Here is a 27,976-nt window from a genome sequence, read left to right on the forward strand (position 1 = left end):
TGTGCATCTCTAATCGTTCTAGGGCTCTCTTCAGGTGTGTCTGATGTTCTTCCCAAGTCTTGGAAAAAATAATGATGTCATCCATGTAGGCGACACAGAATGTTGCCATGTCTCCTGTCAACACCTCCGTTGACATGAGGCGTTGGAAGGTACATGGTGCGTTTTTTAGCCCAAAGGGCATCACCCTGAACTGCAAGCTTTCCCCATTGGGACTGGTAAAGGCTGTATATTTCCTGTGCTCCGGGGCCACCGGAATCTGCCAGTAGCCGGCCCTTAGATCTAGTCTTGAGAAGATGTGAGCGTCTCCCAACTCCCGCAGGGTGTTGGCAATGTCGGCCATGGGTGGGGCTGCGCTATAGGTTAGTTTATTTAGGGGTCGATAGTCGACACAGAAGCGCATTCCGCTACTGCCCTTCGGGGCAAGAACTATACGTGCATTGTAAGGGGAGTTGGCAGGCTCCACTATCCGCTGCTGCTTCATTTCCTTCAATTGTTCGAGAATGATTTTTCGTTTCCCTGGGGAGGGCTTTCCTGGCCTTTCGTACACAGGCTGTTCCGAGCTGAGGTGAATTTCATGCGCTGTGGTTCTGGTTTGCCGCAGGGGCCCGTTGTCCTCAAATAGCCCCCTGTGCTGGTTTAAGGTATCCAGGAGCTGTATGACCTGGGAGGGTTTCAATTGGTGCTTAACATCTTCCTTGTCTATTTTGGGTGAACTCCCTGGTGGCTGGTCTTCTGACCACTGTTCTGTTATCCGGGTCTTTGTGCCGAAATGTACACGCCCGGTCCCAAAGTCCAAAATGCATTCCTGTGTGTGTAGCCAGGGCTGGCCCAGGATCATCTCTTCCTCAATCTGTCCAGTTACAAGGAATTTGACGGGCTGTGTCCCTATCCTTGTTTGGAGGGGTAGTTCGATGCTTCCCTCAACATGTATTTTTTGCGTGGGGTCTGCTAGGGAGACTCTGACTGAAGAGGGTTGAAGTCTGTCCCTTAAGGTTAGTGGGATTTGGTCTGTCTGAATAAAGTTGGCAGAGGCTGCTGAGTCGAGGAGGGCCATTACCTCCTTTTCTCCGATGCCCACTATAAGTCTTGGGGTGACTGTCCTGGTATCTCCCAGCTCAGTGCAGTGGAGGGTTGAGACATTTATGCCTTGCTCGGGTCGGTCGGCCTCTTGTTCCTTCCCGCCTTCTTGTTTCCCTGCCTCTGCTGCTGTCCCCTGGATCCATCGCCGGCTATTGGCCCTTGGTTGTCCCTGCGTGTGGGGCAGTCCCTGTTTAGGTGGTACCCGGGGCAGTACCAACATCTGGGTGGCCTATTCTGGCTGACTTGCTCGGGTGGCTTGGTTTGCATTACTCCCTTCTGGGCTGGTCCTGTGTTTGAAGGCAGTGATCGGGGAGGCGGCTTCTCGAGAGGCTGTCTGCCTATTCGGTCCCTCTCAAGTGCTCGGGCTCGGTCGACGAGCTCCTCAATTGTTTCCGCTCGGGGGGTCCGCAGAAACGAGCGGAGGTTGGGCAGTAAAAGTTTGATTATGAAGGGGATCCCTGTCCCTTCCGGTTGGTTGGGGTTCAATCTCCGATATATTTGTATCTTCTTTCGTATGAAGATTTCGGTTTCTTCGTGCAGGGCTTGTTCCTGGCTATAGAATTGGCGACTCAGGTCTGCTACGAGCTCTGTTCCTGCATATCGAGCTACTAGTCGGGACCGTAGCTCTGCTCAAGTGGACACGAAGTCCCCGTAAGTGTTCCACCAGGTGGCGGCATTCCCTTTGAGTTGGCGTCGCCCATGTTGGAGCCAATGCCCATGAGGGATTCCCGCTTCTATTAGTTGGCCCTAGCACTGATCAAGGAACTCGGTTGGGTCCTCATGAGATCTTCCTGCAAACTCTGGAAGCATTATGCCGCTCCCATTTGTGATGGCAGGGTGGGGCGGAATTCTGGAGTTAGCCAGTTGTTGGGTCCTGCAAGTGGTGCACGTGTATTCCAACCCTTCAATGTTTAGCACTTCCTCCCTCCATCCTAGACAGGTCATGTGGTAGGGCCTAGCACAGTTTCGGCAGGTCACGCGTACCTGACCGTCGCCTCTGCAGCTGGGGTGGGAGCATTTCCGGGCCTGTATTCTACAGTCTGCACACTTGAACTCCATCCCCTCCCATTCTCTGGCCTCATCTGTCCAACCCAAAAATCTCCCATGAAATCGTTGGGTGCACGTGTTGCATTCTAAATAGTACCGACCTTCCCCAACGCAGTTTCGTGCTGGGCATTTTTGAGAGACCTCTAAGCCTGGAGGTGAGCGGGAGTCGCCTGTTGTAGCCATTATGGCTGACTGAGTTTTCTGGGCGCCACTGAGTTTTGTGACAGTCTCAGAACTGTTGGTGCTGCTCTACTGTGATCTCAGGGGGCAGTAGTGGGTGGCCGTCTGCTGACGTGTTCTCTAGTTGGCCCCACGTTGGGCGCCACTATTTGTCGCGTGGCTTTCCTCTCTGGCTCTTCCAGAATGGCCTTAAGCGTCAATCCTTAGTTTCCTGCCTGGGTGAGAAGGGAGTGGCCCCACGTTGGGCACCACTAATTGTCGCCAATGCTGGGCTGGGCTGGGCTGGGCTGGGCTGGGCTGGGCTGGGCTGGGCTGGGCCGGGCCGGGCCGGGCCGGGCCGGGCCGGGCCGGGCCGGGGGCCGGGCCGGGGGCCGGGCCGGGGGCCGGGCCGGGGGCCGGGCCGGGGGCCGGGCCGGGGGCCGGGCCGGGGGCCGGGCCGGGGGCCGGGCCGGGCCGGGCTCGGGCGGGCGGACTGGCTGGCTGGCTGGCTGGCGGGCGGGCGGGCGGGCGGGCGGGCGGGCGGGCGGGCGGGCGGGCGGGCGGGCTGGCTGGCTGGCTGGCTGGCTGGCGGGCGGGCGGGCGGACTGGCTGGCTGGCTGGCGGGCGGGCGGGTGGGCGGGCGGGCGGACTGGCTGGCTGGCTGGTTGGATAGGTCCCCGAGGTTCTCCCTCACCCCGAAAGGTTACTCTCCGATATGAGGTACAAGTTTATTTCGCACACTCGCGGTTGGTACCGACAGCCTCCTGATACACACTGGCTACTCGCGGACACGGTTGTCGTTACACAGCTCGTGGCTGACAGGCTCGGCTGCCGGTGAAGGCGCGGTGAGCGAGGCTCGGCAGCCAGTGGTGCCTTGAGGGCACCGACTGACTCCTTGGCCCAAGGGCCGGCCTTATATACCCCTCCTGAGGGCCGGGGAGTGACGTAGGAAGGGCTGGGAGTTCCAAGAATCACGGGCGCTTCCAGGAATTCCAGCCGGCCTACGTGACTTGGACGGACCTCGGCTTGGTGGGAGAGTGGAAGGCGGGGGGAGGCGGCTGGGCAGGCAGAGGTGGGTTAGGAGGGGGAGGCTGCGCGCGCACCCGCTCGGCCTGGCGAGAGAGGGGTAGGCGAGGGGTGGCGGCCGGTAGCGGTGGTGGGTGAGGAGGGGGAAGCTGCGCGCGCACTCGGCTGGCCTGGCGAGAGAGGGGTAGGCGAGGGGTGGCGGCCGGTAGAAGTGTGCGCGCACACTTGCCTGGTTACCATGGCAAACCAGACGCGGCGCGGTCGCCTTGGCAATGGGCGACGCGGTTGTGCCTGGACGGTGACAGCTGTCGCGGCCGTCAGTGGCGGCGGCGCGCACACGTGTTTAGGAAGGAAGGGGCTAACGGCTTCGTGATTATAGACGTGCGCGGCACGTCGCACGTCAATGAAATGTTTAAAAAATAAATATATAGTGATCTCGTTCGGGCCTGCGGCCTTTTTAGCCCGGTATGCCACCGCCCAAACAACCCCACCCTCCATCCTTTCCAACCGTATAAAGGCAATATTTACCCTTTATAGAAAGTAAATATTTAATTTCCTTAGTATTTATTTTGTTAATTACACTTTATTCCGTATGTTTACATTTGTAATCTATGATTAATCTAGATTTAAATTTCTTTGGTTAGCGTTTTGTCCATGTATTACTCTACGTTAAATTTTATTTTAAATAATTGTCAAAGCTAGTATAGCAGTATTTTTTAAAACTAATATTAATTTAAAGATGAACAACGACAGTAACGGGTAGTAATTTTAATAGTTTTGTTTTATCAACAACCTTAAGAGAGTCGTTTATTAGTAACGGGAAAAAGATTCTTTAGAACAAATTGAGACTCGATGAAGGCAACATCTGGAAACGCAACAATTTCGACATTAATTGATAATTGAATATTTATATAAGAATTGAAAATGTTTATTAATGCTAATATTGAATGAGATTTCGAAGGAACTACTAATTTGAATCAACGAAGATAAAACTCAAACGTCAAGAATTCAAACAATTATTTAAGAAGAGAAGTCGACAAATATCCAGATTCAAGAGATCGTCCAATGAATGTAAATTGATTTGAAACTACGAAGAATTGAGGCCGTTGATCATCCTGAAGAAAGAAGAATTCAGTCGAAGAATGAAAAGCCGCAGTTCGAGCCCGGGAAGGATGACAGTCGTGCAGTCCAGCCCAGTTGCCGCCCACAGCCCAAAGGATGGAGTCGTGACGGCGCGTATTCCTGCCGCCCGCTAGAGACCGGAGGAGCAACACCGAGTTCGCAGTCCTGATTGAGGCGAACCAAGGATTCTTCGAGTACCTACACGTCTCGTGGGTATCCTGCAGCAAGGTTTGGTCCCTTACCCCATCACCCGAAGACTCGCTGATTAAAGAAGTATCCTCACGAGTTACGATTTAAACAAGACGTACAATTTTCACCAAACTAGAATCTTTTAAGTTACCGAACGTATTCTTTGTATATAAACACCGTGTAATTGTTCATCTTTAGATTTAGATTTTAAATTCCGGAATCGCGATCCTGAACTAAATAATATTAAATAGTATAGATGGAACTTGATATTGAAAGAACATGTTGCTATTTTGTTTGACGGGTACTGCAAGTTACGTACCCAGTAGTCCACGCTCTGCGGACTGAAGCTAGTTTAAAATAAATAACCCACAAATGATTAACATTTTATCTTAAAGATAACTTACTCAAATGAGAGAATTGTTAATGATAACAAATTCCATCTGTATCTTAACATAAATTATTTTAGTCAAGTTATTTATATAAAGTGTGATATTGTGCCTGTCGAAGTATATTGTCACCGTCTGCACAAAACCTTACACGCAAATATAAATATTACATTTGAATTTGTTTACACGTCATTACCAGGTCTAGTCACGAAATTAGTATTTAACATACTTTTGACACACTGTAATTTTGACTTTCAGATACAAACTTATAGAAACAATTCTTAAAACTGATAGAAGTAGGCTAGAGAAACTGGAATTATTAAGTACATTCAATAATTTACATAATTACACTAGCTGACTCTTCAACCGATAGGGCTTAGGACCACGGTGGTGACGTGTGTGATTGAACAGCGCGCCACGGACTACGTCAAGAGGGTGCCGTAGTGGCAGTGGGCCACACCCCTTTAATTATTAATAGATATATATTGTAAGTCTTATTTTTGCTTCCCCAGTGATGTGTGACGGCAGATCGGCCGGGAGGGTTTTATGTACTTTAACTAATTCTCATTTTACTAACAGAATTCAAACAACATAAAGAGTAGACGTTACCGAACATTCACGAGGCGAACCCGATGTCCGCCGAAGCCAGACTATTTAAAATTGATAATTATTTGTTGTATTTTTATTTAGTCATTTTAATCATGCAGAATGTGTAACGTAATTATTAAGAGTGTTTTATGTTTTACTTTTAGTTCCCTGTGGCACATAATCTTAAATATAAGTAACGGTAATTGGTTCTGCAAGAAGACACCATGTTAGGCCAGCGGAGCCCTGAGCTCGTCCCAGTCCTTCGTCGGCACCAACCGAGAGCAGATGCATTGTAACATTGCAAGACCCTGCCCTCCTAGTTAAATATTTTTCTTTTCAACTATTTTCATGAATGTAAACATTTCTCAAGAAGTCTCAATAAGAATATTTTACCGTTTTTATGTATTTTAGGTTTGATATTTTTCACTTCCTGTGTGTTTTAAAAATGTAACTTGTATTTTAACAGACGTTTTAAATCATTACTATTTTTTATGTAATTATTCACAAATAAGCCGCTGTACTGGATTTTTGCCTATGTTGGCCTACTTTTTCAGGTTTTTCTAAATAATTTTAATTTTGTCAAGTAATTTGTATTATGATTGCTGTTTTTAAATTTTATTAAAGTGTTGCATAATAATTCTAGAACAAGGGACTGTGTCTGGGGTGATGTCTAAAAAGAGAGAGGCATAAGAGGCCTGTAAGTGCGAGTGAGAATGAAACGGTGATTCCCCGCCAACAGAGATAAAAGCTGGGATTCACCACTGGTCGTGGGAACTGTGTGATAACTGCTGTCTCACGGTGTGGGAGAGAGAAGGAGAATGTAAATTCCCTGGCTCTATGGACAGAAAACTGTTTTCAATGTATGTCGTGTATTCTGATTGGCTTGTGATGTGTAGTGTGAATGAGGCATGCGTGTGATTGGTCGGTGAGGTCATGTGACTTCTCCCTGCGTGGAGGAAACGGTGGCATGATCTCACCAGTCGTCCGTCGATCGCTGCACCAGGAGGGCGTGTTCGGTGGCTTCTCGCAAAAATATGTAGGAGAATTAGCAGGATAGAAAATTTAACGTTGGTGGTCAGAGCCATGTCGAGTTTCAGTTAACCTAATTGTTTTTATATTTTCATTTGGCAATTCTAATTAAAATTGTGATCACCTTCGTTGGCGTTTGGCTCGTGGCGAAATTCGGTTTCGCTGGGTGCGGCCCTGTTTGAGGTCGCACTGTTTTTTTTTTTAACTTACAGTAAGAGTTTACTGAAGAACTTCAGCTACGTTTGTTTTCTTTAATTTTCATCGCCCAAGCTGCGAGCATTTTTCGACAGGCGAATATATGTGTTGAATGAGTGAGCAATCTATTTTGAAAGTGATTGGATTCGTCTGAGCATTCTATTTGAAAATAAAACAAAACAAAACTAAAATTGGCGCAACATATTTTTATTTCATATAACGAACTGTAACAACATCAGCACCTCAGGGGACCTTACTCACCGCTTGTCTTCACTGTTAAGAAGAAGCCCTGTTCAACTTTTGATAATCTTAAATCCTTTTTCGTACGTTAGTCCTCGAGGCTTCTCTTGGTCGGGGGGGGGGGGGGGGGGACTGCTTAATTAATTGCATAGTGACCATCATGGATATTTTACCGTGACTTAATACATAAGCATAGTGTGACCACGTGGTCGGGTCTCACCTCATTTAAACCGATTCGTGCCGCGGGCGTTTTATAGCATAATCGAAGGTGTAGGGGGAGACAGTAATTTAATAAATAAGGGTGTGTGATTTTATTTGGATTTGTTTATTGTAACCACGTGTTAACATCCTGAGTGTGACGGCGTGTGGGACGCCTTATGAGCCCACTGCATAGGTGCAAAGCGTGCCCGACGCTGAGAGCGGGCCAGGAGCATTACTAAAAGTGGCTTTAGGGGGAATTAAAATCACGTTTCACACGGGCGATGTTACGGTCCTGACAAGAGCCTCTCCCGGGTCCGTTCCCTTGCACGGTGGCGTCCTTTAAATAATCTGAGGACATTCACTAACAAGAACCCCAGCTTAATATAAAGGCAGTTAGGCCCCGGGCCATGTCAATAGGGATTATTTTTTCTTTCAGGGAAACCGGGAGAATGTAGACTTTGCTGAAGGACGGTGATGTGGGGCTGAACGATGGCTGTGGTTGTGTTGAAGTGTCGGTGTCGGAGAAGGTGCGGCCGGACTACATGTGGATGCAGACCGCGGAGGACGTCACGGCGTGGTTCCAGCTGCCCGAGGGCACGGCCAGGGGCGAGGTGGGCGTCTCCGCGCAGTCCGGCCACCTGGCGGTGACGTGGCGCGGCCACCCGCTTCTCTCCGGAGCCCCCGGACATGGGCTGGACGCCGACCTGACCACCTGGACCCTCGAGGGCGGGAAGTGAGTCTGCGACACCACCACTTATCTCATCGTGACGGGCTACATGTACTCATCTTAGAGCTCAAATCAAATTAACATTATAATTAAAATTATTATTAAATACATCTTATTGAAAATATTATTTTTCAAATAAATTTATTCAAATAATATTGTGATTTATCTCCACTTAATCGTAAGATGCACCTTGACTGTTGGTGGGCATGTGACAAAAAAAAAACTATAACATTCTTAAAAAAATAAACTTATAATGGCTATATACATACTGAATTAAAATAAATTAAGAAAGATTAAAAGAATACTATCGATTACGGGACAAATTCCTCTAAATAGACCACCATATTCTTTAGGTTTAAAGAACATATGTATTACTACCCTGGCTATATTTAACATAGAAAATGATAGGGTATCTAAATCCCAGTTTAAAATTTTAGTTTCAAAGAATTGAAAATAAGATTAATAATTATTTTAATTTCTTCTAAAAATAAAAATATTAAAGAAATAAATCTTAACTCAAATAACCAACAATATGAATTCAAATTTATTGTATAACCACCACCCTGGGTTATTGCTTCTTCCATCATTGTTTTAGTTTTATGCACTGACTATGTATATATCAATATATAAGCTATGAAAATTAATTTTTGTTACTTATTTTTTTGTGAAGTGTATTCCAGTGGGTAGTGAAGTGAACACCTAGAAAAGTCTGGGGATTTTTAGTATGAGGTAAAATATATCAGGGAATTTCTTTGGTAATCAGGCAACTTTTGACATGATAATGTTATAAATTAGGGATGGGACGAAACCACATTTTGGTCGAATCCGAATCCTTGTTCGAATCCTCAGTGTTTGTCATCGAATCTCGAATCCCAGTACCACACTAAACTTCACCACATGTTATAAAAAAAATCATACATTTATTTTAAAAAATTACATAGGCCTATGTATTAAAAAAATTGCATGTGTACATATTTATAAAATTATAAAATAAGTGCATAGTGTATACACCTGATATAAAATAGAGACAAATAACCTCAAAAACCACACACGTAAGTTTCCATCTGTCTAATTCTCTGTTAAATTAATCCTTCCTATGTTTTCAATAAAATACGTTTGTATAACAGACACCATTAAAAATAGTTACTTTTTTTCTGCAATGTTATATTATTGAAGGTGGAAATAATCGAGTAGTTATGCTAATTGACAAAATGCAGCGTAGTTTATCTTATGTTTGTGCTATTTCCGTTACCTTTATAATATAGTTTAGGTATACAATTTTCTAGAGCTGGACGAACATCAGTTCTCTGGTTTCAAACTGAACCGAACTGAATCGAACCACAGCAAAAAAATTTCAAACTGAGCCGAACCGAACCTCATACAGAAATAATTGTTTTGAATTAAAATGAATCGACCACCAGCATTTTGGTCTTTAACTGAATGGTGAGAAAGAAAGGTTCTCCAGCCATCTGTAAAATTAAAACATTATATATATAGCTTAGCTTTATTTAAACATTGCAAAATATTTTATAAGTAAATTTTATGCAATAAATAATGAAGGAATGAAAACAGTTTAGAGAAAATCATTTTGCATTTAATTTCTTTATATATATATATATATATATATATACTTTTAATTCATGAAGAAGTTCCATCTAAATTTCAAAAAAGACTATCTTCCTTTTTCAGTGTACACTAACCTTCATTTAAAAAAAAAATAATATTATAAAGATGACGAACATTCAGCATAAGGCCACATAACATATTTTTGTGGTCGACATAACCTAACATTTTTAATAAGTAAAACTTTTTAATAGGACATAAAAAAAGTCGAATGTGAATTAAATTACCTATCTACATTACAAAACCCGCTTACTGCTGTTGCTGTTTTGTTGGAAGAATGCTGCTCGTCAGAAGAAACTTAAGACATTTTTTGGGGTGGTTCTGGGTTATTTGGGTCGTCATTATCTTTTCTTCATTTGGAAAACTTAAATCGATGTAAGCCTGTTCATCGCAAATCACCTCAAGAACAATAGTATTGTAAACGTAACGTAAGAAGTGTGGTTATAGAAATTTGCGTCGAAAAAAAGAAAACACGAGAAATAATAATGGCTGCCGCGACTACGCTAGTCAACTTAGTACCGTACTGTAAAATTTACTGGACCAGTACTTTTAATACACAAGATTAAATTAATATTTTCAGTTCCTGACTGTTATTATCAAAAAGGCCAAAGAAAATAAATACATCCCAGTAATTTAAAATACGTAATTTACATAATCATTTCCTACCGTATTTGTCTTGTGTTAACTTGATCACGTTAATTTTGCTGAAATACGAGAGTTCTCGTACATGCGCTTTAGTTTAATGTATGGGGTACGCAATCTTTGGTGGTTTTACAACACTTCTCGTACACGCACTATAGTTAAAGGTATAATATTGGCATTTGTACGATAGTTTATATTACGTAGTACAAGAAATGCATACAAAATTCTCTAAAGTAAACAAAAAACAAAGCACGCCTATATGAAAAAATGCTATGCGAGTTATGCGACGATTAATAATTTTTTTTATTTTGTCTGCGCTTGAAACTGTTGAGGCTACGATTATGCGATAAAAGTCGGAATATTACAAGTAATGGAATTTTGTTGTGCTGTTTTGTGAATGGTCTTAAATGGGGGTTAGAAAATTAAAAAAACATAATTTTTTTTAAAGGAATGTGCGGTTTTTTGAATATATTTTAGGAGGTTTCGAACTGAACCGAACGTAAGGGTTCGGTTCGGTTCGGTTCGAAATTTTCGAACTTCGCTTAGCACTACAATTTTCAATTACTACCTAAAACTCTTAAAAACCCACCTCGAATCCCACCTCGGATCCTACGAATCCTCGAATCCATAAGATTCGGTATATTCGACGAATCCAAGATTCGAAAATCCCTAATCTATTATAAATCTATGAACGCCAGTTGCACGCACGAAAAATTGTCACGTTCCGCCTGAGCTGAGCGTGCAAGAACCGGCCAACCACCGTGCGAGAAAATCTTCTTTAATATCAAACAGGTTAAGGCGGGCTTTTGTTTTTAACTAATTGTTCGTGATTATATTTAAACAAATTATTTAAATTGAATTTGCAAAAACTGTAAGTAATATTTGAAAATTAAAAAGAATGCAATTTTACATCAATGTTTTCTTATGAAGTTATCACGTAAAATTATGGTACGTAATAGAGCTGGGCCGATCACCTATTTTGCCGATCATGCCGATGCCGATCATCTGCTGCCGATCTTGCCGATCTTCTGAGCCGATTAGAGCCTTTCAAGTACCTCTGATTACACGTTGCTTTTGACGGATCACTATAAACGGTGAAATATTCCCAGACAAAACTACTTTTCATTGACATTATTACTTATAAATCACCACATACATGTGCCGTCACCCGCGGTCTTGGCTTCGAGACCTGGGCGGGGCCTAGTGGGGAGTGGTGGTGTGTGGGTATGTTCCGGTGGGCGCCAGGCTAGCACAGTCGCTAACCAATGGTTTTGGGCGTGGATACTTTCTGCCCCGGCGTGGCCCACTAGGCCTTCGGCTGTGATTGAATTTAAGAGGGGGAGTGGAACAGGAGCCTAGAGCGAAATCCCCGAAGGGCCGCTCCAGGGGAGGAAGGATGCTAGAGTGTAATCCCGAGGGCCGCTCCAGCAAAGGATTCCAGAGCGTAATCCCGAAGGCCGCTCCGGAGGAAGAGGAGAGAGAGAGAGAGAGAAGGGAGAGGAGAGCAGTAAAAAAAACACCAATCCAATATTACTGCTGTATTTCCCCAGATTTCTCTGGGGTAAGGATGGATAAAAATAGTAAACTCCCCATTATTCATGTTAATTGGGACCCGCCGATGCCCGGATAGTTGAAATTCTGTAAAAAAAATAATACTAATAATAAACCCGGATAATCCGTTCACGGTAAGGGTCGTCTTCGAATAAGTGTCTCGGCTTAAAAAAATACGGCACTGCCTAGCCATTAGTTCACGGTCATTTACAACAGCCGAAGAGAGAAAGATAAGATCGTGCTGACCTTGCACACATAAATATTGGGTAGCACCCCACCCCCCTTCATTCGACCAGCCGAATGCCAGCCAGACACGTCACTCGCCAGGCGCCTGCTGTGCGTAGGCGGGCGGAAAGTAACTCAGCAGCACGTGAAACAACATTCAAACAAACGGGAGACGGGAAGCAGAAGTCAGGACATCCCCTCAAGTTTAAAGAGTGACAAATGTGACAGCTGAAAGGGGGGCGACACAAAGGGTCGGTACAAACAGCGTAGCAGAGTTTGACGGCCCACGCGATGGCTTGCAGTGTTTGCCGGCCACCGGCCCGCGTGACGTAAATTTTAAGCTCTGACAATTTTAGATTCTCCTTTTTTTCTGCACTTTTAAATCGTCCCGGATTATCCGATTCCCGAATTAGCGCATCACAGATTAACAAGGTTCTACTGTACCACTAAATGGGGAACAAAAAACTTCATCAACCAGGTTTTTATACAAAAGAAAAATAAGCTCTATTTCCCGCTAAACAGGGTAAGAATATTAATTTCGCTAAACAAAACTTTCAATAGGCCATATTTAGCGAGAAAAAACTAAATAGATGAATTCCCGAAGAGGTAGACTAACCACAAGACTACTAGCGCTATTAATCTGTACGATTTCCGTCGCGCGACGCGCGTCACTCTAATCTCTGGCGTCACATAACCAACCTAAACAACAGTCGCCATTCGCCATTGCGGTAATATTAACCGTAAATGGTAAACAAATACATTGTTTTCGGTTCGTAAATGATAAATAACTTTGCAAATAGTATAATGGAAAATTATTTTACCGAAAGTACCGTAAATATACGTGGAAATTGATACTTAAGTATGTAACTGTTCAATGTTTATAAAACATACGCTATTTGTTTACTTTATTGGTATATTTTTTTCGTGTGCGGTTAGTTTTAAATTATTAAATCCTATTATTTTTCGATGAATAATTGAATTTTCTTCCCGAAAAGTACCGTAAACAAACATGGAAATTCGTTAGATATAGGTAATTATTCAATGTTATAAGTTTGCAGTAGGATACCTATGATCGGCTCAAATAATCGGCTACGTTTTGCCGATCATTATGATCGGCAAAATTAACAAAATCGGCCGATTATTACGATCGGGGATCGGCATCGGCCCAGCTCTAGTACGTAAACCGACTTTACAGACAACCCCCTTTTTTTTAAATGATGAATTGTCTGAATTTGCAGCTCAGTCCATTTCTCCTTCCAACGCACAAGGGGGGTGGCGTGCAGGGGGTTGTGGGGCGGGTTTCTGGCCTCCATGCGCCCTGTCCCGTGTGCCTGTAGGGCGTGGTGGCGAGGGAACTGGCGTCTGTGTCCTTGATTGTGGCACAGGCTCGCAGCAACTGAGGTTGTCTACCTAAAAACATGGCAGTACACAGCATAACACTGAAATGCAAGTTAAGCCACCGTAGTAGCAAGTCATGTGATGGAATTAGCAGCATTTAAACAAAATTAAATTCAAATCACAAAAAAAAAAAAACAGTATTCTTTTAATGTTTGAAATTTAAGGAATGTGATTATTTCCGGACAAAAGTTGTACCAAAGTACATGGATTAGGAAAATTAATTGAATTTGATTTATTGTGTGCATCTATTATTGAACAACTTTTAAACCACAAATGCTCACCAATTTATTTTTATTATTCTGAGTGTACCTGTTTTTTACCATTTTGTTACAAATAATTTTATTGTAAAAGATGCAGCTTACATATACACTATTTTGGTGGAGTACATTATTATTACAAAACATTATTTCTAAAAATAAAAACAATAACACTGAAAACTTACTTTTTAAAAACAAAATTACACTGAAGAAAAAAAAACATAAAAGCTTGTCTCTACTTATATGTTACAACTAAGCCTGTGTGAATATAAGTTTTTTAGTTCGAATTGAATTTGAATACGAATATTGAATTTGAATAGTAAAATGAGAATTAGAATCCCACTAAAATAAAAATTTTCACATCGCTTTTAACAACTTTTGTAAAATTGAACAAATAATACTAAAGTGAAAGGTTGGTTAAGTTGTTAGCTACGATAATTATATGAAAAAGTTTGTTAAAATATTCAAACTATGAGAGAATTTTTTTTTTAATTATGCAGCAAATTTACTGATCTTAATTTAACCTAACTAACCAACAAAACTTTCATTTTAGTTTCTATTCACCTTAGTTTCTACAACCTGCTATGCTGCATAGTGATCCAGAAAATTTTCGCGTACTGCAAAGTACAGTGAAATCAATTGCAATTAGTGATGGGTCAATTCCTGTTTTTTCCCGGTTCTCAGTTCGGTACCGGTTCTTAAAAATCGGTTCTCGGTTCTGACTTAAACAATAAAATAAATATTATTCACACATTATTTATGAGGTGTTTTAAGTAATAAACTATTTATTGTTTTGGTTACAAAAAAGCACTGTTATTTTATTAATACATATTAAATTGTCCATCAAACTTATTGCCTACATTGAATTCAGTTTGTTTGCACAGTCAACAGTAAATTACTGCCACACTTCTGATGCCATTTCTTACACAATTTGCTCTATTTGGCCAGAATAATTATACTTTACAAGTGTCAACAAGCATTTAGTTTGACCAGCCAATAGTAAAATACGTCTACACATCCATACACCACTTTACTAAAAAAAAAAAAAAAAAAAACCTTCCCTCTTCAAAGCAATCCCGTTTACCTAAAAGAATAAGTTACTTGCCATTACGCTAGATGGCTGCAGATGCAGTGAACTACAGTCCAAAGCACTGCACAAAAAGCATAAAATTTTAAAATGCTGACAATTATTACGGAAAATTTTAGATCATTCATTAATTCTATTAAACAAATATTCTGTGGAATTTTGCACTTTTAATTGTTCTTTATGCCCTTACTTACGTGTCAACGATTCAATTAACTGCCTATTTTTAAAAACAAATTGAAACAAACATGGCGTCTTTATGTTCTCACAACTCTGCTGAGGCACGTTATAGAGTTGCACACATCTATAAACTACATACATCTATGGCACCTTCAACTGTTATGTTTTGATTGTATAACGTACTTTGTTTACAGATGTGACGAGAACATTAAATATTTTCACGTGTAATTTATTTTATAGTTAGATATGAATATTATTCCACAGAAGTCCAAAAAAATAATTCATATGTGAATTGAACGTGAGTTGAGCCATTTCATGCTGCAGTTAAGTTGTAGTGAAGGACTATTTTCGTAAAGGGTTTTGCTATACTGCCGGTACCGGTACCGGCACCGACATTTTAGCTGCGGTTCTCGGTGCCGGTTAAAATGCTGAGAACCGTAGGAACCGAGAACCGAGAACCGGTACCGACCCATCCCTAATTGCAATCTATTTTGTGAAAAAGTGAATCTGTTTTTAAAATGCTGTATTCCCAAATTAGTGATTGAATGAGCTAATATTTACATTTAAACCCTAGTTATTCAAGCGTTTTCATTGTTAACGGCGAAATAAAATTACAAATTCTAAAATACGCATACCAGTACCACATAACCAGTTCAGGCTTGAAAGTATGAGATTCTGCAATAACGAAGTACTAATGCATAATGACAGCTGACTATTCTGTCATCACATCTGAGAAGAATACTGGTAAATATCTTGCTGGCCTATATCTTGGGGAGTCTAAGTACTTCATTTAATGTAATAGAAATATTTGTTTAGATTGACAACTTACTACGTCACCAAATCTATACTTTATACAGTGTGCATTCTTTGAAACAGCATTTTTTAGCATATTATCATATTTATTCGCAGAAGGATCACCCCTACATATTGTTAGCATCTGTATGGCAAAAAAAAAAAAATCTTAACATTTTCACCGTAAGGGTCATGCTGGAATGTGAGTCGCACCATAAATCTGTCTCCAGTAGAGTAAAAGTGAAGTCTGTGTCTCAGCTTATGCAAGAAACATGGCACCGGTTCTTCAATTCTTCGTCTTTTCCCTTTTCATCCTTTATGTCCCAAGAATGCTATTTTTTATACTCCTGTTTTCCTTCTAAGCTATTGTATTTTTTTTTTTTTTTTTTTTTTTTTTTTTTTCCCTATCTCCTTCCCAAGAGAGAAAAGATGGCTCAGTGCTACATTTTTTTGGTCATTTCCTCCTATAAAAAAAAAGAAAGCTATTTAACAGTTTTGTCATGGAATGTTGGAGCACAAACATGTTGAGATAAATGTGGTGAATGTGTACGGTACAAGTTCATGGACATTTACAACGATGAGAGAGGAAGTGAGAACCATGAACACTGCTGCAGGCCCCACGCGTGCACCCCCTGCAGTCTCTGGCTGGTATATTTTTAGAGTTTCCCCTCGTGCCGAGGCCAGCCCGGTGGCAGACAGCCACATCACTTGCCGGCGGTGGCCGGGTAGTTCATGATGTTTTACATGCACTACTGAGATATTTTAACTAACATTACTCGTAAAACATATTTATTGAACACCAACGCAGGCGTATATTCGACCACACGGTGCAATGTCAATTTTTTTTTACCGAAAATGAAAAAAAAAATTGTGTAAGGTTTGCAGTACATGTTAAGGGGATTGGTGCAGGACAAAAAACAGTCATTCGTCAGAATTTGTTGGAAATGAGCTTAAGTGTTTCATAAATGCTTGTTTATTACTACTGTATGGCCAGCCAGCACGTATATAAGCTAGCGGGTGAGATTTGGCAAGTTAGTGGCGAGAGAGCTTCTGTGAAGGGAGGTTGTCGAATGTTGCAGCTCTGAGGCCTGCCATCTAGCGGGAATCTTTCGAAGGTCTTCCACAATATCGCCTTTCTCTCTCTCTCCAACACGGACACCGAACCAGCTCTTATCGCTTCCCATCTCGCCCTATCCTTCATTCTCGGATCAGGTAGCCGCCCTTCCCCGCGTAGACTTTCGTGTTACTCCAGGAAACCAAGACAACCTGTGAACAATTTGTCCAAAGCTGAATTTTTGTACTGTGGTAGAGTTGACTATGCTTAATAACATACCGAAAGTTTACCGCTGTAGACCTTGTGCGTTATCACCGAAAATTTGCATTTAAGTCCTAGGTGACAGCAACTTGCATCAGTCCATTAAAATGCTACCCATTTATACAGTTTTTAATTTAGACTGTCCATAAACTTACCAAAATAATCTAGAAACTGTAATACACCCATTAATGTTAGAAAAAATTTAAATTTTTAATATATATGATATAAAGCGATTAATTCACGACATATTTTTTTTATCTTTGCCACCCAGATAAAAATACGATTTACACCGATTTGAAGAGCCCAATGCGAAAAAATGTCTAAATAAATGTTTTTAATTATACTTTTAGCTTTAATATAGTATATTTATAAAGAGTCTAGCATAATTAGTTGTCTCATTAAAGCTGCCCGAGCGTTGCAGTGTACTGCGGCCGTACTGATCTTTCACGGCCGGCGGGCTTTGAAACACGCTGCGTACTGCGACACTCAATAAACTTAGTCTTATTTATGGATTACTTAAAATATATTTAATGCATATGATAGGGTGTATTCATGTTACATCTATTGAGATGTACATATTCTTTTTTTTAAATATGAATGATTTTTGATACAATAAAATTAACAATAAACAATTTCTGCTTGGAACTTGTAAATCAAAATTCTAGAGGACCTCTGGTTTTATATATGTGTGTTCGTATTTTGTTACAAAAATTTTATTATTAAAAATTATTTTAATACCAAAAAATATGATTTTTTTTCTAATACATTATATTATTTTAGATCAGAACTGTGCAAAATTATAATGTAGCCTATATTATAAAATATATATATATATTTAATTGTATGAAATAAGTTTACTGTATAACAATTGAAGAAAACGATACACCGTTAATGTGCTTATTGAGTTTTGTCACTTTTATAACATAATTCGTATGATAATATTTTTTTCCAGAAAATAAATAATACATAAGTTTATTGTAAAATGTATTGATAGAATTACATATTTAGTTTTTTTTTTCTAAGTTAATTCATTGGAGTGCTGCGCCTAGCTTACTTCGTTGAATTGCTAGTGGCAAAGAGCGGTGGTGGATGTTTTTGCAAGAGTTTGACCGTATTTTATGACCCCAGCTGTGAGAGGGTGTTCGTCCCAGAAATCCTAACGGTCAAGGAAAATAGCCTTTCTCTGTAGTCACGTACGGGTCTGCTACTCGCGCAATATCGTCAGTTTATCACAACTTTCCGGGAAGTTCTATTGTTGTTATTTATTTATAATTTACAAATTGAAGAGTCAATCATACTAACATTTTTACCTAAGCAAATTGCATCCTGGAAGATTTTTATCTACGTTTGCAGAAAAAATCACTTGCAGTTAGGAAACTTTTATTCTTTCAGAGTAAAATTCAGTCTGGAATTACCATACATTAAAAACCTTAGTTTTCTGGAGCAAAAAACGTCCCAGCACGAGCGACTTTAACACTGCTGCACCACACACTACGCAGCTTGAAATACATCAGTGGTCAGACTATTGTACCAGACACTCAAAATATACACATTTAAACCTTAAAAAAAACAAAAAACACACAGACAATATTTATGAAGTGATTTTGACGTTACGCTCAACATATTTATGTAACATGTAGTCAAATTTCTATAAAAAATATATTTTTTTCTTACCTTTTATGATTAAAATTATCAATTTAATAATAGGACGTTTAAACTTTGATGTGTTTATCACAGTTACCATGTAGGACATTCTTTTATATTACTTTGGTGCCATAATGAGAACCGACTTAAAAAAGTATTAAAGTTATTAAATTTACGAAAAATTTTTGTGGATCATTGTAGAAATTATCATTAAGGACTCAACTGCTCATTTATTGGTGTGATCACAAGGTTTCATCGGTAAACTTTTGACGTGTTACTAAGAAATGTTCATTCTACTACTGTACAAAATTTTTCCTGTGTGATAATTTTCCATGTATTAAAATTTTTTGTTTCTTAACAGCGAAATTCGTCTCGACCCGAACCTACTTCGACAACCTCGCAGTAGTATACACTACGCGGCTCGGATCGCTTTAGTGGTCAGACTAATTGTATGAGACACTTAAAAAAATATACCAATTTAAAGATGAATAAATATGCAACAACGATTACTCTAAGCGATTTCCACGTTGGGCTCTTTAAGTTTATGTAAGATGTATTTATATTTCCTTAAAATTGAATGAAAGTGAATTCGTTAACTTTAATGATTTAAAAGGTCTATTTTATAGGAACATGTTTAAACTTTGTGCTTTTTATCACTATCCTCAGATAGGGCAATGTTTCTAGATTATTTTGGGTTCCATACTGACGGTCTACTCCATAAACTGCATTTGCAATATCCATTATTGTGGATCGTTGCAAAAAAATTTCATTTTGGACTTAACTGCTTGTTTTCGGTGTGACACACAAGGTTTGCGGCAGTACTTAAACTTTTGACTTGTTACTAAGAAATGTTCATTCTACTACTGTACAAATTTCGGCTTTGGGATAATTTTCTATGTATTAAAAACCTTTGTTTCTTCACAGCGAAATTCGTCCCGACCCGAGCCTACTTCGGCAACCTCGCAGTAGTATACACTACGCGGCTCGGATCGCTTTAGTGGTCAGATACATTGTACCAGGCTCTCAACAAATAAACTAATTTAAAATTTAAGAACTAAATCGTGATCGTAAAATGGCCGCCATGGTGATTTGCGAATTTATGGAGAAATAAAAGCAGTTAAAATCTTATGTAGTTTCCAAGAGACATTATTACATCACCAATCATCTTAAGTAACAGGTTTACAAAATTTCAACATATTCATTAACTAGTCAGTTTTTTTTAAATGTGTTAGTATTAACAATCTGGACCATATCTAGTCGGTGAGGTATGTATTGTTACAGACTATCTGTATTCCGGTATTTGGATTTTGAAACTACTTAATGATTCGCTTTCAATGTCTATTAAAATATACCTAATGCTAATTGCAGGAATATTTCTACTCGATTTCAAAATTATAATTCCTGAACATTTGTAGCGGACACATTTCAATGTAACACTCACTGATTTTCGAGTTGTGTTGAGGTTTCGCATACCACTTCGTGTACACGAGATGGCCCCTGCTCTGGTGGCAATGAGTCATCACAACCGGTGCCATCTGTACGAGCTTCTTCACAAGTTATCCTGAAATATGTTCTTAAATATCAATTCAAGTGAATTCTTAAAATCCTACACACCTTATCTTAAGTGTCGTAAATAAATCGTTATATTTTGTAAATCCATATAATATAGGAGCCAACATGGTGCGAAGCGATGGACGCGATACGAATAATATTTTTTTTTACCAACCATTACATCAGTAAATATTTGTGGTTTCCATTCGCTATGAATTCAAGCATGTAACATGTGTACTGCTTCTTCAATACGGCCACAGTTAAATGGGAGGCTCTGAATCACTGAAAACTCCTCAACAAAATCAACGATGAATCACAGGCATTACAACAAACAGTTGTCACAAGTCAAGTAGCCAATGAGCAGGTGACATTTTTCGAGTCCGTAGAGGATTGTTGAGACTATCCTACAGGTCAATGGCAGCGCGCCCTTACGCGCATGGTTAATGCACGAGTAGAGTGTAAAGGCGTAAGCCTGAGACATATCTAGGTCCTCATCTAACCGCGCACACTTAGATTTAACTCAGGATAGGGTGAAAAATGTTTACTAATTTTGCAGTCCTAACAGTCACCAACGAAACGCCAGCAAAATAAATAAATAAGCTCACGAATATTGTTCGTGAATGAAGGCGAAGCTGATACTTTGGAAACGTTACCAGCAGATATTAAATAATGTTTAACTATTATTTACGTAGCTTACTTCTTAAAACTGCATTCATGTAAACTGATTTTGTGTGAGACTATGTTGAGTGTTTTCTGCTACACTTATTTTTCTGAAAAAAGTCTATTGTGGCTTAATAAACTTGTTAACATTGATGCCTGTCATAAAAAAAATTCAAACGTAATAAATTATACGGATACATGTTGAGTATAGTTTATGAATGGTTCACGCATTGCTGGAAAAAAAAAAAAAAACATGTTTACAATTTTACACATCTTTCTGCTGTCGCATCGCGTCCATCGCGTTGTACATACGCAACTCTGAAAAATAAATGTATGATAAAAAAAAGCTATAATAAAATAATCTCTTATCTTTCTTTATTCTTTTTTCTAAGTGCTATAATGGCTTTCGATAGTTTTGTTCTTTTGTGTACTCTGCTTGGTGGAGGTTTCTTCGGCATTTTATTCCTGAATAAATCTCACGCTTACAACAAAAAACATCTAACTAAATCACTGTGCTAAATAATAACAGAGAATAACCATTCAATTATACGCCGAGCTAGACCAAACACGTTCTCTTATCTACTGAAAATGAGTACGTTGACCTTCATATCAGTTTCCCGCGAAATCCCATCTCCCCTTCGTAAACAGCAGACAGCTGTGGCAGGCTGCAAAAAGTTAGAGAAACTGTCGCAAGGTGTCACTACTGTCCAGCGCGCTCCATAATTCCTCGTATCCGAGCTTGCACGCTGCTCAAATTTCTACAGCTACGTTTTTACTTTAGGTCCGACTGCAATAAGCTAAAGACTAAAATAAAGTCAATCATTCAGCCGACATATATGTAGGCGTTTGAATTACAAATGAAAACGCGAATGTTATTAAATTCGCAAATGAATATCACGCAATTTCGTAGCAGCTCATTTATTAAAATTCAAATTGTAAATACGTTAAATTAATAATGATTACAGATAAAATAATGGCCACAGTCATATCTCCCGTGTCTGAAAATTTATCTGCGAAAGTTTTACCATTGAATTCTTTATAGTTTTTTAATAAAGCTTGAATTTAAAAAATTCCCGAAAATCAGCAATAACTTATTAAAATAAAAAAATAAAATAAAAATTTTACACCAGAATGGTTCAAATCTTCTCTAGCAGCTGAATAATTACCAAATATATTGTTTTTTTTTTAATACGATGCTGGTGCACCAATCCCCTTAAAAAACAAAAATGCCTGACATATACATGGGTTAATACGGTATGTAAGCTTTCACTGATCTAATCCCTTCCATCCAGATTTTTTTCATATTCGTGCGTTTGTTAACCTAGACTGCCAGGTTGAGCGACTACGTAATGTTCATGTGTATTTTTTCTTGTCATAGAACATAACTTGTTTTAAATATATTTGCACTGTAATTTTCTTTGGTATTCCTGTTATAGATACATTGGCGTTTGATAATCTGGCAAATTGCTAATCATGCCACGACCATATTCCCAAACATGTCGCGTAAAAGAGCAGTTAACTGTACTGAATTGAGGACAAATGCAGGGTGGCTACATTCTGAAAAGTCAGGGAAGGTCAGAAAATATACTTGAATTCCTGGAAAAGTCATGGAAATTCCCTAAGGATTGTAATTTGAGTGAAATATATCATGCTCTAGTCTGTATTCACCTAGACTGTAATAGTATTTTTTTCTTTTAGATGGTGTGTTAATGTATCGTCATACACTGTTTAAAATGGCGTATGCAACGTTATATTTAGTCTAGGCCAGCTATGGGAATGGTGGAGGCAGGATTATCTTCATTCCTTTCAGAAAATTGTTAAATATGTACCGTATTTACCCGAATATAAGACGACATTTTTTACCATAATTTATAATTCAAAACAAAGGGGTCGCCTTATATTCAGATACATTGATTTTTAGGTAAACATACTTATTTTAGGTCAATGTTTTCAGGTTGTGCAGTAGTTACTGGCTGCACATGTTACGACCGATGTTTTTGGAATGTTATATAGCACAAGATGGCGCCCATCTTATCAATTATTTTCTTGTACAAAAACATTAATGTAGGTTATACAGTACTTCTTTTAGAGGTGGGTTGTAACAGCAATTTTCGGTATCTGTTCCAACCTGATACTGATACAGTTATGTACTAGTTACAAGTTTCTGATACTTCTGTATCAGATAGAGCAGTAGCGGACCAAGGAAGCAACAAGGTATCAGCATTCTCGTTACAGGTTACACATCCTCCGTGCCGTCATCACCAGCGTAAAAAGGTATCGGTGTCTCTGATACATTATTTATCACGCCCGGTAATTCTCTACCTCTGTTACGCTCATGCCCACCTAAATACAGCCAGTATCAATCAGTTCAACATTCACTGCAGTTCGTCCTGGCCGTCTATTACCACGTACATTGTTGCGGGCTGTCATGCTCTGTAGTTAGTATCTTTATAGTGAAATAAGGAATGGATAAGTGCAGGAAAAAGACTTCATTTGTGTGGAATTTTTTCACGGAAAATAATGAGTTTGCTAAGTGTAATTTGTGTAAACAAAAACTGAGTTATAATGCAATACTATTTGTTAAATAATGACTGAACTTGCAAAGTGTTTTTTTTTATCGATATTGGCACTGCTATCTGCCTGATGTAACTCAAATGTCTATTGATATAGTATGCTCACTAATGTACCTATCTGTTTTTTTTTTTTTTTTTTTTTTAATTTTTGATAAAATCGTAAATTTTTAAATGTATGAAAACACTAGTTACTAATTGTTTTCAAAAAAAGAAAGTCCATATGTTGATTACATCTGTTATTAGGGTCAACTGAGAATTTATTTGCATTTTCATAGTTGTTAAGTGCACAAATATAAATATTATATCTTTTATTAATGTACTTTTTAATATTAAAATTTGATTAGTTTTATTATTGAACGAGACAGTGTTTTAGCTTTGCTCCCTAGATCGTGGATCCACATATCTATCACCTAAGCAGAGGTGGCCCCCCCCCCCCCCCCCATCAAAACACTATGACTCACCCCCCCTAACCTGATTTCCCCCCCCCCCCCCCCACGAAAGTTATTGCAATTTTCTCAATGATTTACTCAATGATTTTATAATATTATACTTTTTTATTATTATATTTTATCACATTTTGCATTAATTTTAACTGATTTTCTAATAATAATTTTGGTCATATCAGGTAATATTTTAATCCTGAACCGACAGATGCCAAACTACTTTTGTTGAGGAAAGTGCGGGGTTGGCAATTTGATTTACAAGATCCCTTTCAATTATCGGAGCACCAGAAACGTATTTTCACATTAGAAGCTATAATTATGTAAATAATATATACATTTTTCTCGTCTTTTAACCACCCCCCTCCCCCCCCTGAAATTTTAATGACGCAGTCTGCGTCGTTACCCCCCCTTGTGGTCACCCCTGACCTAAGGATGATGGATCTAGAACCAGTGTCCTTGGTCTTGTATCGCTATTAGCGTACTAACTAGAGTCTTCAGTCTTCGCAAGAATCACGCACTGCACACTGAGCGTGTTTTGAAGTAGGACAATAAACAAAACGACTTGTAACAATTTCGCTCTGCGCCTCTCCTTCAACGCCTTCCCCTGCGCTTCCTCCCCTACATTCTTTCCCTTCTTTATCCCTTATTCGTCGTGCCGCTCCCTCCCCTTTTTACAAGCTCCGCCCAAGTGACCGTCATCTGCGATCGGGTTCTGCGCACACGCACATTGGCCGTGATGTTGTTCCAGGCAAATTCTAAACTGATACAAAAGTACTTGATACTTGAATAGTGTACTCGTTTGCTGTTCCTGATACAGGCGTGTATCAGTGACAAAGTATCAGGTTGATACTCTGCGACCCACCTCTAACTTTTTTGCGGTGATTATTTTTTTAAGTTAGACGAACGGTTCCGCGAGTTATGTTATTTACATTTTAAATGCTGATGAAACGCCTGTATATTTTGATATGCCTTCAAATTATTCAGTGGATGCTGGTGGAACTAAAACAGTTAATGTGAAGACAAGTGGCAATGAGAAAATGAGGATAACAGTGATGCTTACAGTGTTAGCTGATGGTAGAAAATTGTTCCCTTTTGTCATTCTTAACCGTAAAACTATGCCAAAAGAAAAATTGCCTTCTGGCTAATAGTGAGATGTCAAGAAAAATGTTGGATGACAAGTGAGTTGATATTAGACTGGTTAAAGGCAGTTTGGGATAGAAGGCCTGGGGCACTTTTAAAGAAGAAAGATGTTAGTGTTAGATGCATTCAAAGGACATTTAACGCCAGAGGTGAAATCATGTATTAAAGGAATGAACACCGACCTTGTTATTATTCCTGGAGTCATGACTTCAAAGCTGCAGGTATTAGATGTGTGTGTCAACAAACCATTTAAAGACAGTCTAAAAGTGCTGTACTCTGAATGGCTCTTGGCAGGCAACCATGCTCTAACACCAACAGGCAAAATCAGAAAACCAAGTATAGCAGTCTTGTGTCAGTGGATTAAGGCTGCATGGGACACAATCTCATCGGAAGTGATCATCAAAAGCTTCAAGAAATGTTGCATTTCTAATGTATTGGATGGCAGTGAAGATAGTGTCATGTGGGAAGAAGATGCAATTGAAGCTGATGCCGACAGCAGTGAAGATGACAACAATGAAGATGATGCATCAGCATAATGATACTCTATAACAGTTTCCAACAGTTACAGTAGCAGCCATTTAGGTATTTATTTCTGTTCGTACATAAACTGTTCACAGTATTTCAAAAGTGGTGGTTGAAATCCTTTGTAACATTCATGTTTTCAATTTTATATCTAATTTGTTGGCATGTGTTTAATACAATAAAAATTTTTTTTTCCTGAAAACATGAGGCTGTAGTTTGGGGGTCTTCTTATATTCGAGGTCGTCTTATTTTCGGGTATATACGGTAAGTTATTTAAACTGAAATTAGTTAGGGAAATTTGTAATTTTGGTAAGGGAAGTCAGAGAAAAGCCAGGGTAATGTTATTACAGATTGTTGTGGTCATCCTGAAAATAAAAGTGAGAAATTATTTTAAGGGGCCCGCTCAGTGAGGGTTGTCTTTGGGTTAGTGAGGTGAGATGATAAGTGCAACGCTCGCTGGTGATTCTAGCACGGTATCGCCTCTAAGCTCAAGGCTGTTGACTGACACGCAGTCGTTTCGTCGTGGATTGGAAAACTGAGATGTGAGCGGTACCCATAATATTAGATGGTGCAGAAATAAAGATAAAGGTGTAATGCAAGTTTGAGCAGTTTCAAGAATATTTACTGGGTGTTACATGTCTAAAAGTTACTTTGGGTATTCTTTTTTTTTAAAATCATTTTCACTGATATAAAAATGCATTTTTAAAACAAAATCCATGAACAAAATTCTTATCTGTCCTCAGTATATTGTTACGATTTACCACGGGTTCGTAAAGGATAGACCAATTAAAGATTTTATTACACTACACAGTTTTATTTATTGCCACTACTTATGTAACTTACAAAAATTTTCTAAAATGGCGAATAATTAATTACACTTAAAGAAAGGTCTATTCCCCAGGCACTCGTTCCACACACCTCGCTGGGCCGCACCTCTGGCGCAACTCTCGCCGCAGCACCCCTCGTGGGTCTCCGCCGCGGGACTTTTTCGCCACACTCCGCCGTCGCCAACGCACTTCCCCTTCGCCGAGGATCCACTCGACTCCTCGCTCGCAACTTCGCTCGGGACTTCGCCGCACCTTGCGACTCTTATCGCCCGGAAACTCCGCCGCGGGAAAACTCCCGACTCCACTGAACTCACTCACTCCCTGCCCTGGAACCTTCGTCCAAGGACTTCGCCACTCTGCCGCACCCGCGGCACTATCGCCCCGGAAACTCCGCCGCGGGAGAACTCCCGACTGAACACTCCGAACTGACTCCACTAAACTCCACTGACGTCCTCGGGCATATATATAGGCGGCGGCGCAATTCCAGAACTCGCGAGAGCGGCCGGGGCCAGTCCCGTCATCACGAGCCGTCCCGACGGCAGAAATTTCTCGAAAACACGTGTCGGCGGCTTGCGTAACTCCCAGCTGTCTGGTGTCAGTTATGTGTCAAAGGCAGGGCGCCGCGCGGGGAGTGGTGGGAAGGAGGGGGGAAAGCGACAATCCTTGTTATCTTCATGTCACGTTCGTAACAATATTCTTAATGATCCCGCCTACCTGGGTACACTTAGGTGCGCAGAGCTTCAGTAAAAACGTGATTTGAAAACTACTAAATATATCTGCATGGGGTCTGTTCACGAGAAGCATTTAAGAATTTTTTTGAGGGCAGATTATTAGTTTTGTTTCCGGATTAAGTTTTTAAACTGTATTTTTAGAATAGTTAAAATAGCTAAAAATGTGTGTTTTCAGAATAATTTTTTTGTACAACAACCAGCACAGATTCTTCAAAGCAGAGACCTGAAACTTCATGTTTATTCTATGCACAATGAGAGGACTGTGTGCCAGTTCAGAGCCTTGTGCTTCGAGGCGATACCGCGCTAGAAATAGCAGCGAGTGTCGCGCTAACACAGACGGCGTGGTGGTGTTGCAGGCTGGAGGTGACCCTGGTGAAGGCGGAACGGGGCCTGATGTGGCGGGAGTTGGTGGAGGGGGACGCGAAGGGCGAGGAGGTGGTGGACCCGGCCCTGGTCGCGGACATCCACGAGCGGCTGGCCCACCTCACCTCGGACAAGCTGGTGGGCATTAGGCCTGTGCGGATATTCACATTTTTGGATATTTGATTCCACCTCGAATATTAACACTTCGAAATAACGAATATTTGTTTGCTACGAATACTTGACGTAGTATACCTCATGAGTTTGTCGTATACGTGTTCACTTGTGAGATGAAGTCATTTGTGCATTATAAATACCCTTTTTTGATGTTTATAGGAACTTCTTAAAAAAAAAAATGAAAAATTAATTGACATTTTAACCATGGAAAAAGTATTAAAGTTTTTTTTTTTTTTTTTTTTTCGCTACTGTTTTGCTAAACAGTAACGGACTAAATCATGTATACAGTTCA

General features: G+C 40.1%; 1 protein-coding gene across 1 annotated transcript in view; it reads left to right on the top strand.

Annotated features, from left to right (window-relative positions):
- The window catches only part of LOC134538559 (nudC domain-containing protein 1), a 105,316-nt gene that overhangs the window by 47,805 nt on the left and 29,535 nt on the right, over positions 1-27,976 (top strand). The window contains exons 6-7 of the mRNA XM_063379982.1: positions 7,773-7,995; positions 27,504-27,648. Of these exons, the coding sequence (XP_063236052.1) occupies positions 7,773-7,995; positions 27,504-27,648 (368 nt within the window). The remainder of the gene's footprint in view (positions 1-7,772; positions 7,996-27,503; positions 27,649-27,976) is intronic.

Source organism: Bacillus rossius, chromosome 13 (genome assembly GCF_032445375.1).
Source record: "Bacillus rossius redtenbacheri isolate Brsri chromosome 13, Brsri_v3, whole genome shotgun sequence".
NCBI classification, from domain to species: domain Eukaryota; kingdom Metazoa; phylum Arthropoda; class Insecta; order Phasmatodea; family Bacillidae; genus Bacillus; species Bacillus rossius.